The 14,790-nt window shown below is 46.1% G+C and overlaps 1 protein-coding gene across 1 annotated transcript in view; it reads right to left on the bottom strand.

Annotated features, from left to right (window-relative positions):
• STPG1 (sperm tail PG-rich repeat containing 1) overlaps positions 1 to 14,790 on the bottom strand; it is a 64,621-nt gene that overhangs the window by 18,912 nt on the left and 30,919 nt on the right. The window contains exons 5-9 of the mRNA XM_017886454.1: positions 12,831 to 12,932; positions 8,237 to 8,407; positions 2,475 to 2,581; positions 1,569 to 1,658; positions 1,202 to 1,362 (exon numbers count right to left, since the gene is read on the bottom strand). Of these exons, the coding sequence (XP_017741943.1) occupies positions 1,202 to 1,362; positions 1,569 to 1,658; positions 2,475 to 2,581; positions 8,237 to 8,407; positions 12,831 to 12,932 (631 nt within the window). The remainder of the gene's footprint in view (positions 1 to 1,201; positions 1,363 to 1,568; positions 1,659 to 2,474; positions 2,582 to 8,236; positions 8,408 to 12,830; positions 12,933 to 14,790) is intronic.

Raw genomic sequence — 14,790 nt, 5'->3', positions numbered from 1 at the left:
ATATATATTATATATAATACCACCAAATAATATACTATATATTTATTTAAAATGATGTTCCGAAAGGATTTTTACTAACATGAAAACAGGTTCTCTGTATCAGCTGGGCATGGTGGCTCACACCTATAATCCCAGCACTTTGGGAGGGCAAGGTGGGCAGATCACTTGAGGTCAGGAGTTTGAGACCAGCCTGACCAATATGGTGAAACCCCATCTCTACTAAAAATACAAAAAAAATTAGCCAGGTGTGGTGGTGCGCACCTGTAGTCTCAGCTACTCTGGAGGCTAAGGCAGGAAAATCACTTGAACCCAGGAGGCGAAGGTTGCAGTGAGCTGAGATTGCACCACTGCACTCCAGCCTGGGTGACAGAGCAGGACTCCTTCTCCAAAAAAAAAAAAAAAAAAAAGTTCCCAATAAATACTTAAATTTTTAAAAAAGAAGATGTCAGCAGCATTTACAATACTGGATAACTCTCTCTCATATTCTTTGTTTCATATATATATTTCTACTAAAAAGGTTATAGCAACGCTTGAATTACAAAATACGGAAAACAATGAAAAGCAAAAGCAAGGAATAGAAGGCATTTATGCTGCCACTACCAGAGAGAGCCAACCGCCAGGAAGCTGGGGTGGGGAGTGAGAAGGTACCAGGTACTGAACTAGAGGAGCCTGGATTGAAATCCAGCCGTGGGGCTAGGCGTGGTGGCTCACACCTGTAATCCCAGCACTTTGGGAGGCCAAGGCAGATGGATCACTTGAGGTCAGGAGTTTGAGACCAGCCTGGCCAACATGGTGAAATCCCGTTTTACTAAAATACAAAATTAGCTGGGCGTGGCGGCACATGCCTGTAACCCTAGCTACTCGGGAGGCTGAGGCAGGAGAATCACTTGAACCCGGGGGGTGGAGGTTGCAGTGAGCCGAGATCGTGCCACTGCACTCCGGCCTGGGTGACAGAGAAGACTCCATCTCCAAAAAACAAAAACAAAAACTAAAAGAAATCCAGCTGTGGGACAATGGGCCCATCACCTGCTTTTCTATCACCTCTGTCGGTGAAGTGGGGATAAAGTAAGAAGAGCTCACACTTTCTGAGCACATGATTACGTGGTGAGTGCCTGCTCTATGGGGCTTCGGCGCATTCAATGAGATAATGAATGTAAGGCCCCTGGCACCCATGGGGAGCTTAACAGATGCTAGTACCCACCCTTCCCCTCGTGTTCTGTGTTATAAGGGGCTGGGGGCTTCTCAGGATCCCCCCCGCCCCCGGGAAGGAGCAGGAGCAGGTGGTGGACTGTGGAGGTGCCCGCATCCCAGGGCTCACTGGCAGGGACTCTGGCCAACCCCAGGGATGCTGGCTTTGTTCTTCTGTATAAACAGACAAGGTGGGGTTTTGCCCATGGATGATGCAAGGCGGGGGAGCATGAACTGGGGCTGAGCCTCCTAATTAGCGCTGGTTTTGTTATTCAGCTTCAGATTAATCTTTTCAACTTTAATCTGGATTTGCTGAAATCTGACATGCACTATAATTTTATCCACACCCCTCTGCAAGAGGCGTGATTGCAGAAGCAAACCTTCCCTGCTCCTCCTGGTTCTGGGGCCCAAGGCTCCTGGGGTAGCGCTGGTGCCCAAGGATCCTGGGGGTAGGGCGTGGTCTGTGGGACCTATTTGGGATAATCTAACATAATGAGTGCTCCAGGACTGGCGGTCAGAGAGCACAGGAGAGGTGCAACACCTTTCCCCAAGGCCAGCAGGGGAAACACTTGGAGGAAAGCTCTTGTTATTCCTGAATCTTGGAGGTTCCAGAAGCGACAATGGAATGATGGAGGACATGGGCTCCTTAGTGAGACCTCTCTGGGCTTGTGTCTGCCATTTACTGGCTGTGTGACACTGGGCAAGTCATTTCAACTCTCTGAGCCTCCATTTCCTCATCTGAAAAGCAGGGCTAAGTGGATGAACCTACGAGGGCAGACCTGCAAGACTGCATGGAAACCACTGAGTGGGTGCTCGGGAAACAGAGCTGCCTCCTCTGTTTCATGACTAGATGATGAAGTCACCTCTGGCATAGGAGAAAAGGAACACAGCAGCTGAGTGTAGAAGGAACAGGATATATAGCCATGCCCTGTATCTCCCACCCCTCCCCAGTGGCCTCTGATGGTACCTGGGGTATACAAATGTGCACATTTCTGAGGTGAGAAGTCACTTCTCCACTTGGCTGCCCAGAGCAGGTATGCCAGGTCATAAAAGGGGAGGCCCGGAAGCTGCTTTGGAGGCCCATTTCCAGAGCCAGCTGTTGTCCTCCTGGTGGGGAGAGCTGACTGTCTTCTCACCTCTCCTCTTTGTTCAGTACCTGCCTGCTACTCCTCCCCACCCAAAGACTAAATCCTTCCAAAGACTCCCTGTGAAGAAGTAGGTGCCCTGCAAATCAAATCTGGGACACTTAACCCTTAGGTCAAGGCCAGGGCAAAGCAGCTGCTTACCTGGGGAGGTCCTTTTCAGCAAACACAAAAGATCCTCTTTGGGTTTTTGACATAAACCCGGCTCGGGCGCAGACGTTGTTTCTCTGCTTGCAGCAAGAGACAGAGGCCTAGGGGGAGAAAATACACCCAGTGTACTCAGTGCCTTTCCTTTCTTTGTCTTCGTCATCGTGCCTGGACAAGTGGCAAATCTACTTAAAAAAAAAAAATCCAACTGAAACCTGTCCTTCTTAGCAAATGTACAGATGTGAGCTGTAAAGGTCACACTGGCTGTGGCTTCCCCGTCATCCCAGCTCAAGTGGTCTATAAGTTTGTGATCCCCGGAAAATGCTGGTCACTCAACCAGGAACAGAGCACAGAGCTAGCTGCAGGCTGGCTTGCAGGCTCACTTCTGCTAAGGACAGGCTGTGTGGTCCTGCATCTGTAACCTTTCTGAAACCAAGTTTTCTCATCTGTAAAACGGATTGGACAGTCGGCTCCACTTGCTGTGGAGTTCTGTCAGGGAGTAGGGGTGGGCCAACAGAGATCACCTCTAGGAAAGTGGTTTTTTTTTTGAAGTGTGTAATGCTACACCTGCAAATTATCTTCATTTTGTTGCTACTTTTTTTTTTTTTTTGGAGACAGAGTCTCACTGTGTTGCCCAGGCTGGAGGGCAGTGGTGCCATCTCAGCTCACTGCAATCTCTGCCTCCCGGGCTCAAGCAATCGTCCCACCTCAGCCTCCAGAGTAGCAGGTACTACAGGCACACGCCACCACACCTGGCTAATTTTTTTGTATTTTTTTGTGGAGACGGGATTTCACCATGTTGCCCAGGCTGGTCTTGAACTCCTACACTCAAATGATCTGCCTGCCTCGGCCTCCCAAAGTGTTGGGATTACAGGCATGAGGCACTGCACTTGGTTTTCTACTATTTTTACTGTTTTCAGGACACACAGTCCTACCCATCCCCATCCTCATTCCTAGGTGCATTGCTCACTGTTCAAATAGCCCTTCTATAAATGCAGCATTTGGGGCACACAAGAAAGTCGTATCATTTAACATTGTGATCACATTTGCAAGCACTCCCTTGTCTCGACTTTCCTGAACTGATCAGAAATTAAGCATTCTGGCCGACTCATGAAATACATTTGAGAGTGTGTGATGTGTCCAGAACTCTAAAAATAATAGGAAAAAACCCTGAGATCATTCTTCTGTTACACATGAATCATAAATATTTTAAATGCCAATTTGCAGTCTCCTGTATTCATTGGAGAACAGAGGCAATACAAATTAAACCTGTGATTGCTGGGGATATTTGCTGAATGAGTGAAACTATTTGCTGGGGCCAGGATGGTTTGATCTGCTGTGATACTCCTTTGTCAAAAAAAAATGTTTCTTGAGAAATGCAGATGGCATTTTGATTTTGTGTTTACAAAGGTGGAGGAATTTAGCTTTTCCCAGGGCCCTAATGGCTAGACGGCATGCAGAGAGGGCAAACAAAGAGACCAGATGGGACAGGTTAATTACTGGACATGGGGAGTGGGGGAGAGGAGCCAGGTTGCCGGAGAGAAGGTAATAACACAGTACGGAGGAAGAGGACTCGAATATACAAGTGAGGGATGGTGGCAGCAAAGGCAGAGAAAGGCTTTGACAGACCTCAAAGCACAGTGTGGCTAACAGGATTACTGCATTTCTACTCCTCGCCAGTTGACTCAACCATTGTTCTCCTGGCCTGAAAAAAAGCCACCTGTAGACAAAACAGCATGTCAGCTTTATTTTTCACCCAGACAGAAAAGCAATTGAAAAAGGGAACATTTTTGTATGCGCTGAGTGTGCGTCACTGGAAGATTTCCCCATGGGGCCAGGAAAATATTCAGCAGGTTAAAAAAGACTGAAGCAGATTTATTGTATTGCCATGGAAAGAAATCTAAGAAGAAAATGCATGTGTGCTGTGTATAGCATAATGCTAATACTGGTGGAGGGACAGAGGTAGGAGAGAATATGAAAGAAATTGCACCTGGTTTGTTTTTTGTTTTGTTTTGTTTTGTTTTGAGATGGAGTCTCACTCTGCTGCCCAGGCTGGAGTGCAATGGTGTGATGCTGGCTCACTGCAACCTCCGCTTCTCGGGTTCAAGCAATTCTCCTGCCTCAGCCACCCGAGTAGCTGGGGTTACAGATGTGTGCCACCATGCCTGGCTAACTTTTGTATTTTTAGTAGAGGCAGGGTTTCACCATATTGGCCAGGCTGGTCTTGAACTCCTGACCTCAGGTGATCTGTCCGCCTTGGCCTCCCGAAGTGCTGGGATTACAGGCATCAGTCACTGTGCCCAGTCTGCACCTGGTTTCTAACGCAGTGGTTTGCTTTGGGAAGTAGAATTATAAGGGACTTCCACTTTCTAATTCATGGGTTTCTACAGGGCTTGAATATATTTTATGATGAGCGTGTATTATTTTCAGGATCATATTAAGACAATAATGAACAAAAAACATGCACCTAAATGTATCTATTGGCAGAAGGACACAATTCTGACTTGGGAAGTGGTCCTTTCTAGATTAACAACTGTATACTACTGGAAAGTTATTCCTTTGATGTCATAAACATTGATGGATGCTTACTGCATCCCAGGACCTGTGCTGGGCATTGGAGACAGGAAGCCGGGTGAGGGAATAGACAGTGATTTGGGGAGAATGGCGCATGAAACACTGACGGCGTCCCTCAGCTACAACTGGGAGGCTGCAGAGAGGGGCATCCGCACAAACAGTCAGTTCCTGTATCTGTCTCCCTAGTAGCCTGGTTGCCACTTGGGATTAGCAAAGGGGCAATGGTTAAGCCCCTTTCTGATCACTTTCTTGGACCACACCTTGCCATCTCTCCTGTTAGCATAATAGTCTCCTCGCTGGTTTTTCAGAACCCAGTCTCCAACCCACACTGCAGTCCATTCACCACACAGCAGAGCTGGAAGGAACTTTTTAAAAAATACATCAGAATGGCTGGATGCGGTGGCTCATGCCTGTAATCCCAGCACTTTGGGAGGCCGAGGTAGGTGGATTACGAGGTCAGGAGTTCAAGATCAGTCCGGCCAACATGGCGAAACCCCATCTCTACTAAAAAAAAAAAAAATACCAAAATTAGTCGGGCGTGGTGGCATGTGCCTATAATCCCAGCTACTCGGGAGGCTAAGGCAGGAGAATTACTTGAATTGGGGAGGTGGAGGTTGCAGTGAGCCAAGATTGTGCCACTGCACTCCAGCCTGGGCAACAGAACAAGACCCCATCTATAAAAAAAAAAAAATCAGATCATGCCACCCCACACCTCCAACCCCCTCATGGGTTTCCTAGGACCCAGAGAACAAAATGTAAACTTCCTCCTGGGATCTTCAGGGCCCTGCGTGAACTGGCCGCTGCCTGTCTAGCGCCCCCTTCTCCCCCTCCTCTTGCTCATGCTACACTAGCCACTCGACCTTCCTGTAGGTCCTCGTGGGCTGAGCTCCTTGCTGTCCCAGGACCTTGGCACATGCTCTTTCTCCAACCCTGGCTCTTCCTCAATCCTTGGGTCTCAGCCTCGGCACCTTCTCTGACTACCAAGTCTAAAATATGTGGTACTGCCAACCTCCATATCTCCCACATATTCTCCCTCAGGCTCCAGCTGACCCTCAAATTGATCACAGTTTGTAATTATTTTGTTTGTTTACCTGTTCTTTTCTGAGTTTCCCACTGGAATCTAAGCTGTATCACCAGCCTGGCACGGAGGAGCAATAGGATCCATGGAGGGAAGCCTGTCAGGGCTGGAATGAGGTGACTCTGACCATTCCCCAGCTTTCCACCCCAGTCATCCACCAGTGCCCACTGATGTGCAAATGATGCCTTCAAGCTGGGTAATTTTGGCCAAGTCCCTTCACCTCTCTGAGCCTCCGCTTTCACTTCTTTATACTGGGAACAAGATAATCCACGTTATGGATTCACTTGTGAGTATTAGATATGATTAATATATAACTCTTAGACCAGCACTTAGTACATGAGAAGGGCTTCATCCTCCTCCTCCTCCTCATCGTCATTATTTTCAGGCTCTGATTATGCTGAGGGAAGACTGCCTGGAGTTGTACTGCCCAGTATAGTAGCCACAGGTTGCATGTGGCTATTGGCCCTGGAAACGTGGCTGGCCCAAATTAAGATGTGCTGGAAGAATAAAACACATACTGGATTTTAAAGACTCAGTACAAGGAAAATAATCTTCCTCAAATATAAAATTCATAACTTTTATATTGATTAGTGTTGAAAACATAATATTTTGGATCTGTTGGGTAAACTATATTACTCAAATTAACTTCATCTGTCCCTTTCTCTTTTTAGATGTGGCTACTAGAAAATCTTAAATGAGGCTGGGCACAGTGGCTCATGCCTATAATCCCAGCACTTTGGGAGGCCGAGTCGGGTGGATCACGAGGTCAGGAGATCGAGACCATTCTGGTTAACACGGTGAAACCCCGTCTCTGCTAAAAATACAAAAAATTAGCCGAGTGTGGTGGCGGGTGCCTGTAGTCCCAGCTACTCAGCAGGCTGAGGCAGGAGAATGGCGTGAGCCAGGGAGGCGGAGCTTGCAATGAGCCGAGATCGCGCCACTGCACTCCAGCCTGGGTGACAGAGCGAGACTCCATCTCAAAAAAAAAAAAAAAAAAAAAGAAAATCTTTAATGATGTCTGTGGCTCCCATTTTACTTCTAGTGGACAGTGCTGGCCTAGCAGGCACTTATATTACTTGGGATACATTATAATTGCTTGAATCCATCATAGAAGGTGGGCAGGATCTTTGTAGTCAGAAAGATAATTATGAATTATAAATATTATGAAGGAAAAAAGGAAATGGCATAATAAATGTATAAAACCAAAATAGCTTGGAAAATGGCACAGTAACATTAATATCTTAAGTACAATTCATGTCTTACGCACTTCAGAGTGCTTATCGTTTGTTGCCTTATGGTAACCCTGTAGGGCAAGTAGAATTGATTCCATTGTACTGTGGGGGCTGTGACTTACTTGCCTCATATTTAAGGGTAAGTAAATACCCTTCATGTACCAACAAAGACAGCCCTACCAATCTCCATGTATTGTGCGGTCCTTGGGTGACTGGTGCTGTCCTGGGCATGCAGCATACATTATCTCATTTAATATTTGCATTGACACGATGAGATGAACATACATCCCCATTTTACAGATCAATAAACTAAGCCCTGGAAAGGTTAAGGGACTTGCCCAAGGCCACACAGTTAGAAAGTGGCAGAGATGAGAGCTAAACCAAACCTTCCTGAATCCATCTCTTAACCATCCATGCCATTCTGCCTCAGTGAATACAAAGCGATCATAATTGGCACAGCAGAGCACAACTGTTAAAACACCTATTTTCTGATATGAAAGTTTATTTTCCCTACAAGAACCTAAAAAGTAAATCACTAGTGGCTGCAGACACAGTGGTAAATAATACACCCATTGTTACAGATGAGAAAACTATGTCCCAGAAAGGTTACAGGCCGAGAGTAATCAGAATATGTGTTTCTCAGGGCAGTGGCCTCCCCACTTCATACTGGCCTCCATGTTGCCCGCCCTGATCTCTGGGGCCTGCAAATTTCCTGTAGAGTCTTGTACAGCCTTAGGCACCCATTGGGTAGTCAACAAATGCTAACTGGCTTGACAATTGCATTAAAATATGATGTCCCCAAGATGCCCTCTTCCTTTTATTTCAGTAAACCATTCATTTGATCTATATTTAGCAAGTAAAGGCAGAGTTCTTACATTGTAGTAGTTTGGTGCAGGAGTTTCAAATTTGAGAACTTTCATAAAGCTTGGCAACTGGAACATGCTGGAACATGAATTACTAAAGTCTCTCTTGGAAATAAAATCCGATGGGATAGTGTATGCATTCGCTGCAGGGTATTTAGAAATGATGGTGTCCAGTCGGGCGCACTGTAAGGAAACAACCAAAGGAATCAGCATTGTCACATAATATTGTGGCTCTGAAGGACAGATGTCAAAAAGATGGTGACCAGCACAAGGTCTAAATGCATTTTATAAAAGGCAAAACTCTGGCAGGTAACAACGATACACTGACCTCGGGCTTTAAGGATCTTCCCTTGGAAAACACAAGTTCAGACCTGTACTCGCTTCTGTAAACTAACTCAAATTATTCATCTTCTGTTTGGGACTTGGCAAAAATGATTTTGCCATAAATGCATTTCCACCCAATCCTGTTCCAGGCCACTTACCCTTGACTCATCAGCTGTTGGGTAATTTACATGATAGGAAGCTTTAGACGCTCTTCTCAGCCTAGGCTTTTCTTCTGAGTAAAATCTCACATCTTGTTTCTAAGATTAAATGATCTGAACTGCCTAAGCAATGAGTTTGCTTCAAACAAAGCTCCAGGGGGCTTGTTGTTCATCCGTGCCTCCTACTCTCCACCAAATTACTGTTTTCATCAAATCCTACAGTATTTTCACTGTTTAACAGAACCAATCCCACTCCTTTCAGGAAGCCACGATAAATTATCTTCAGTTAAAAAACAAACAGAATCAATGTTTGTCAAAAGAACAGGGACAAAAGTTACAGAAACTCAGTGATAACATCACTTTCCCCTAAGATAGCATGGCAAGTATTAGAGTCTGATAAAACAAAATATTTCCTACTATTTAATGGTCAAAAGCTTGAGAACATTGCCCTGGATTTTGTCACTTGATAGGAATCAATAACTACACAAACACAGAACATGCCATGGGTGAGCCCAAAGGAAGGCATTAGGGCCCCCCTACTTCACTCTGTGGTTGGTGGTGACGGTCCTCAGTGTCTGGTTTACGGACCACCACTAGCATTTGGGTGGGTGTAGCACCACCAGAAGCGGGAGTGTTCTTGTCCAGAGCCTAAGTTGTTCAGAGCCTAACCTGGGTTCAAGCCCCAGCTCGACCTCAACCTCTTCAGTAATGGGGAGTTAACTCCAAAGCTGGTCTGTTCCTTGAGTATCCAACTCTGCCAAACTCGAATTCTAATAAGAAGTGGCCGCATGCAGTGTGTAAGGATTTGCTGATGCTCCTAGAAGCAAGGTCACCCCAGCCTTGAACATGCTTCGTCTTTTTCATTCTGGCCAAGAGTTAACCAATACCTTTGGTGGGTTTTTGTGTTGAATCCTCACGACAACCCTGAGCAGTGGATCTTATGATTATCTCTACTTTTATAGATGAGGAAGCTGAACTTCCTTAGCTAATTCAGGTGGAGGACCAGCATTCCTACCCAAGCAGTCGGCCTCCACTACATGACATGGATCAGAGATCCCATTCTAAAGAGGAAAAGGTCAAGTGGTATGGCCTTGGGGTAACAGCAAGCCCTTTCAATCATAGACTCTTTCTTGGTTTAGAACACCTACAACTTACATTTTGGAAATGAAAAAAATTCTTCCCAAAAAAGTTCCAGTAGAGGCAATGTTTTATAAAGTATCGTAATAGAATTAGTCTCAGAGTGTGGCTACAGTAACACTCACTCACCAACACTACACACCCCTTGGTTTACTTGCCAGACCTGTGGCCTCCAATCTGGCCATACGCCGGCATTTATGAACTTCTCTCCAGCACCTACTAACTTTTCTAGAGCCACTCCTGCCAGCATGCAAATACAGAGAGGCCATCAAACTCTCCACCCACCTGCCTCATACACTTCTCCTAGTCAGTACTGTGGAAGATTCTGGAGCAAAGATTTGGAATATACTAATAAAGCTCTTTATATCATTTGGACTTAGAGAGATGACAGGTCTCTCAAAAGGTTGGGTGTAGTTGTTTCAACAGTCATGAGGAAGTTTCAAAAATTTATAGACCCACAGAGTTTTTTGGTCAGCCTCACCCATAGTCACATTCCTACTGGTCATTCTGATCTTTCTCTGATGAGAGCTACTTTTAATTCCCTTCAAGTCTTGGGATCCAGAAGTGGAGGAGGTGCTAAAGGTGAAAGTTACTGAAAGAGGCAGTGGGGTGGGGGGATATGAAATTCTCATCCAGTTCACACAGGAATGAGGTAAGATGCAGGGATCTCCTACTAGATCTCCATTGACCACTTCAGGCACCCATCCCCAGGTACAGGACCTTAAGTGTTTATACTTGAGTGTAACGTAACTATAAATACAAATTCCCATATTTGTGAAAGGGAGGAGAGGGGGAAGCCTGAACAGTTGAAAAGTCTGCCTTCTTTGGGGTTTGGTTCTGAATTTTTTAAAGGCCTGTAAGGTGTGGCTGGGTTCTGTAATACTCAGCTCTTGCCTTGGGCCCCTTCTCCTCCAGATAGTCCGGCTTTTCATTTGGAAAGTTACTGCACGCAAAGCCTTGTAGACAACCAATCATGTCCTCTGATTCAGTCTCTTTTTTGGCACCAAGAAGGAATGGGCAGTGCCATTATTTAGCAAAGAAGTTCTCGGAGAGAAAACCTAGGTGTTGCAGGAAGTATTGTTTGTGACTCAGGTGGTAACAATCATAATATTTAGCATGTTTATAATGCTTTGCTGTTTCAAAGAGTATTTCACTCATTGCAATGTTAATTTGCCCAGTGCCTCCAGGGAGTCTCCACTTTCATGAGGCAACTGGGACACAGAAGGGTGACGTGCTTGAGGTCACGTCAAGAATCCACAGCTGAGGCAGGATCAGGTCTGAAGTCTTGTCTTCTACACCAGGACTTCATGAGACGGCACTTCTTTTGAATTTCTTTCCTAGCAGAGCTGGTGGCAGAAAAATAAGTAGAGGCATGGTTGTTCTGTGAACCTACTGAGGCCATGTACAAACTCAGCTTCTTTGGTAATGAGAAGTTAACTCCAAAGCTGGTCTGTTCCTTGAGTATCCAACTCTGCCAAATTCAAATTCCAGTAAGACGTGGCTATATTTAGTTTTTTCTTAAATGATCCCTTTCTGTGGTTAAAAAAAAAATCAATTCCAATGTCAGGCATCATAATACATCTGTGCAAGAAATTATTATAACTTTTAAAGGAAAAAGATGGCATATGTTTATTAATTTAATATTAGAGTCTAGGCTTGTCTTCTTTTCACTTTTTTTTTTTTTTTTTTTTTTGGCGCAGGGGGTAGGGGGACAGAGTCTGCCTCTCTCATCTAGGCTGGAGTGTGATGGTGAAATCATAATTCACTGCAGCCTCAACATCCTGGGCTCAAGTGATCCTCCCACCTCAGCCTCCCGAGTAGCTGGGATTATGGGCACACATCATCACTCCTGGCTAATTTTTAAATTATTTTGTAGAGATGGAGACTCACTGTGTTGCCCAGACTGGTCTTGAACTCCTGGGCTTAAGTGATGCTCCCGCATTGGCGGGCATTATAGGCATGAGCCACCATGCCTGTCCACTTTTCACTTTTCTTCCTCAGGTAGCCTTACCCTAGTTTGTATCTTTCCCCTTGCTGTATCTATTCTTCTTGACCATTTATCTATTTTGCTGTATCTATTTTTTTTTTTCTTTTTTTTCTTTTTTTGAGACGGAGTCTTGCTCTGTCGCCCAGGCTGGAGTGCAGTGGCCAGATCTCAGCTTACTGCAAGCTCCGCCTCCCGGGTTCACACCATTCTCCTGCCTCAGCCTCCGGAGTAGCTGGGACTACAGGCGCCTGCCACCTCGCCCGGCTAGTATTTTGTATTTTAGTAGAGACGGGGTTTCACCGTGTTAGCCAGGATGGTCTCGATGTCCTGACCTCGTGATCCGCCCGTCTCAGCCTCCCAAAGTGCTGGGATTACAGGCTTGAGCCACCGCGCCCGGCTTGCTGTATCTATTTTTCTTGACAATGAATAAATACTTTTAAGAAGCCTATCTTTGCCCAACTCTGGTCAGGGTCATTGGCAATTCATACAGCTGCTTGATTGCTACAGCCCTCAACCAAAATTAAGTCCCATATCTTACAAAGAGAAGGAATGGGGTAGGGCCAGTACATTTCAGGCCCACTGCTGGCTTTCTTTTTAGTCCTATCAGATTTCTCAATAGTTTGACAACCAATTAGATTAAGCATTGTAAAAATCATATTACACCAAGATGTGTAAGAGTAACAATTTCCTGGTATGCCTAAACATCTCAGGAAAATACTTGCTTAGTCCACTCACTGATGACAAAATTGGTTTGGCAGGATCAAGTCCTGAAGATTCCTTTGGTTTCTCTTCCCACCCTGGCAATGGGTAGAGATGGGAAAAAGTTACTTAGAGACACAAGGTCCAATTTACCTGCATGAAATTTGAGGAGGCAGTTACTCTCCTAATTAGAACCATGGGCCTTTGGAGAGAAAGGACCAGATGTCCAATATATAATTATGTAATGAATGAAGGAAATTACTGACCAGTTAATGCTTTACTCAAGAGAAGTGATTCTCACCATCGAGGGAAACATGCATGTTCCTTTCTTGGACAATGAGACACTGTTGGACACTGGTGACTGGTGAATGACATTGTAGAACCCGGGACCTGGGATATCATTCTGAAAGGGAAGAGGAGGTGGCGTCATCGAGATATTTCAATTCCATTGTGCTTTTCCACAGGATTTACATCCATTAACACTGAACCTTACCGTGATCCCACAGCACAGGTGCTACCACCACTTGGCGGGTGACAGCCTGGCTGTACCATTTCCTGACTTGCCCAATCTTCGGCTCAGTTACCAAGTGGTGGGGCTGGAATTCCAAGCCAGGCTAAGACTCCTAAAGCCCTTGCTCTTTCCACTATGCCCTGCCGCATTCCAAAAGAACACAGTTGTTTTTCATGTCATTAGAGAAATGGGCCTAGAGTGGGACACTGAACGCGGCTGATGTACAAGTCAGTGTGCAGTGATTGGGTAAGCCAGACCCACGGCAAGGGAAGGGTGAGCAATTTCACGTTCACCCCACCCCACCTGACTCAGCTTCCTCCTCAGCCTTTCAGAAGAGAAACCAGGGAGTGTTTCTGTTTATAAAGCAAAATGAAACAAAAACCACCTTCATCCCAAACCAGGCCATTTCTAACTCTCAGACAAAAAGAGGCTAGCTCTTGAGGCTCAAGCGCTGAACGATGCAGGCATGTGAGAGAGGAATAAGTGAGAGGTCATTTCCAAGTTCATTTCTGCTGCGGCAGTTCATTGGGCTTTCATCGCATTTCCCATGCTAGTTACCAGGGGGAAGCAAATGTTGACAGAAGTTGGCTGAGCGGTGTGAAACGCTACGGATGCTCCACTGTCGCAAGAGGTTCCTGGGTACCTGCTTGGTGCCAGAAGCTTTTCCAAGTTGGTCTCATTTTCACCACCAGTCAGTGAGGAAGGGATTACTGCCCCTTTGATAGATGGAGACACTGAGGCACGTGAAGATGAATTTGCCCAAGGTCCCACCTGACTTCAGTGCCAAGCGCATGGTGTGTACTGTCTTGTTTACTCCTCACACAAGCTTTTTACAGTGAGATATGGTCAGGGCCACTTTAAGGAAAGTGAGGCCCAGAGACATTGGGCCATAGCTAGTAAGTGGCAAACCCCGGAGCTGAACCGAGACAGCCCGACTCCAGAGCTTGCCATCTCCAATCTCTGCCACTCAGGCCTGTCCTGTCTCTACCGCCCCTACTGCCTTCCTTAGGGTAGAAAGCCCAAGGTACCATCAGTGCCTTCCAGGACTTTCCAGTCTGGCTGGGCAGTATGTAATCATGGTTTCATATAGGGGATAGAGTCAAAGTGCAATTAACAGGTTCTTCTGTGCTTTTAAATGCAGTGAGCCCTTTCACCTTTGCCCCATGGCAGGTAGGGATAGGGGAGCTGATTCCTGCTTTAGGTGAGAATGATCCCGGTGGACGGAAGAGGAACTGACTGTCATGGAGAGTGAGGCAGGCAGCAGGAGGCACTGCGGAGCCAGGTACTCCAGCACCCCAGTCCAAGAGCTCAGGAGAACCCTGCTGTTGTGGATGCAGATGCGAAGGGCTACGGGGAGACAAGGAAGAGATTTTTCTAGGCAGCTGTTTTCAAGGCAAGCATCAATTTATTGAGTGCTCATTGTGTGTCATGCACCGTTCTGAGGACTTTACATGTACTATTAGCTTACTTAATCTCCATTTTTTTTTTTTTTTTTTTTGAGACGGAGTCTTGCTCTGTCGCCCAGGCTGGAGTGCAGTGGCCAGATCTCAGCTCACAGCAAGCTCCGCCTCCCAGGTTTAGGCCATTCTCCTGCCTCAGCCTCCCGAGTAGCTGGGACTACAGGCACCCGCCACCTCGCCCAGCTAGTTTTTTTGTATTTTTTAGTAGAGACGGGGTTTCACCGTGTTAGCCAGGATGGTCTCGATCTCCTGACCTCGTGATCCGCCCGTCTCGGCCTCCCAAAGTGCTG

This window comes from Rhinopithecus bieti, unplaced genomic scaffold (assembly GCF_001698545.2).
Source record: "Rhinopithecus bieti isolate Rb0 unplaced genomic scaffold, ASM169854v2 scaffold_14826, whole genome shotgun sequence".
Taxonomy (NCBI): Eukaryota; Metazoa; Chordata; class Mammalia; order Primates; family Cercopithecidae; genus Rhinopithecus; species Rhinopithecus bieti.
Note: the sequence above shows the minus strand (reverse complement) of the source record. Positions and strands in the feature narration are given on the sequence as shown.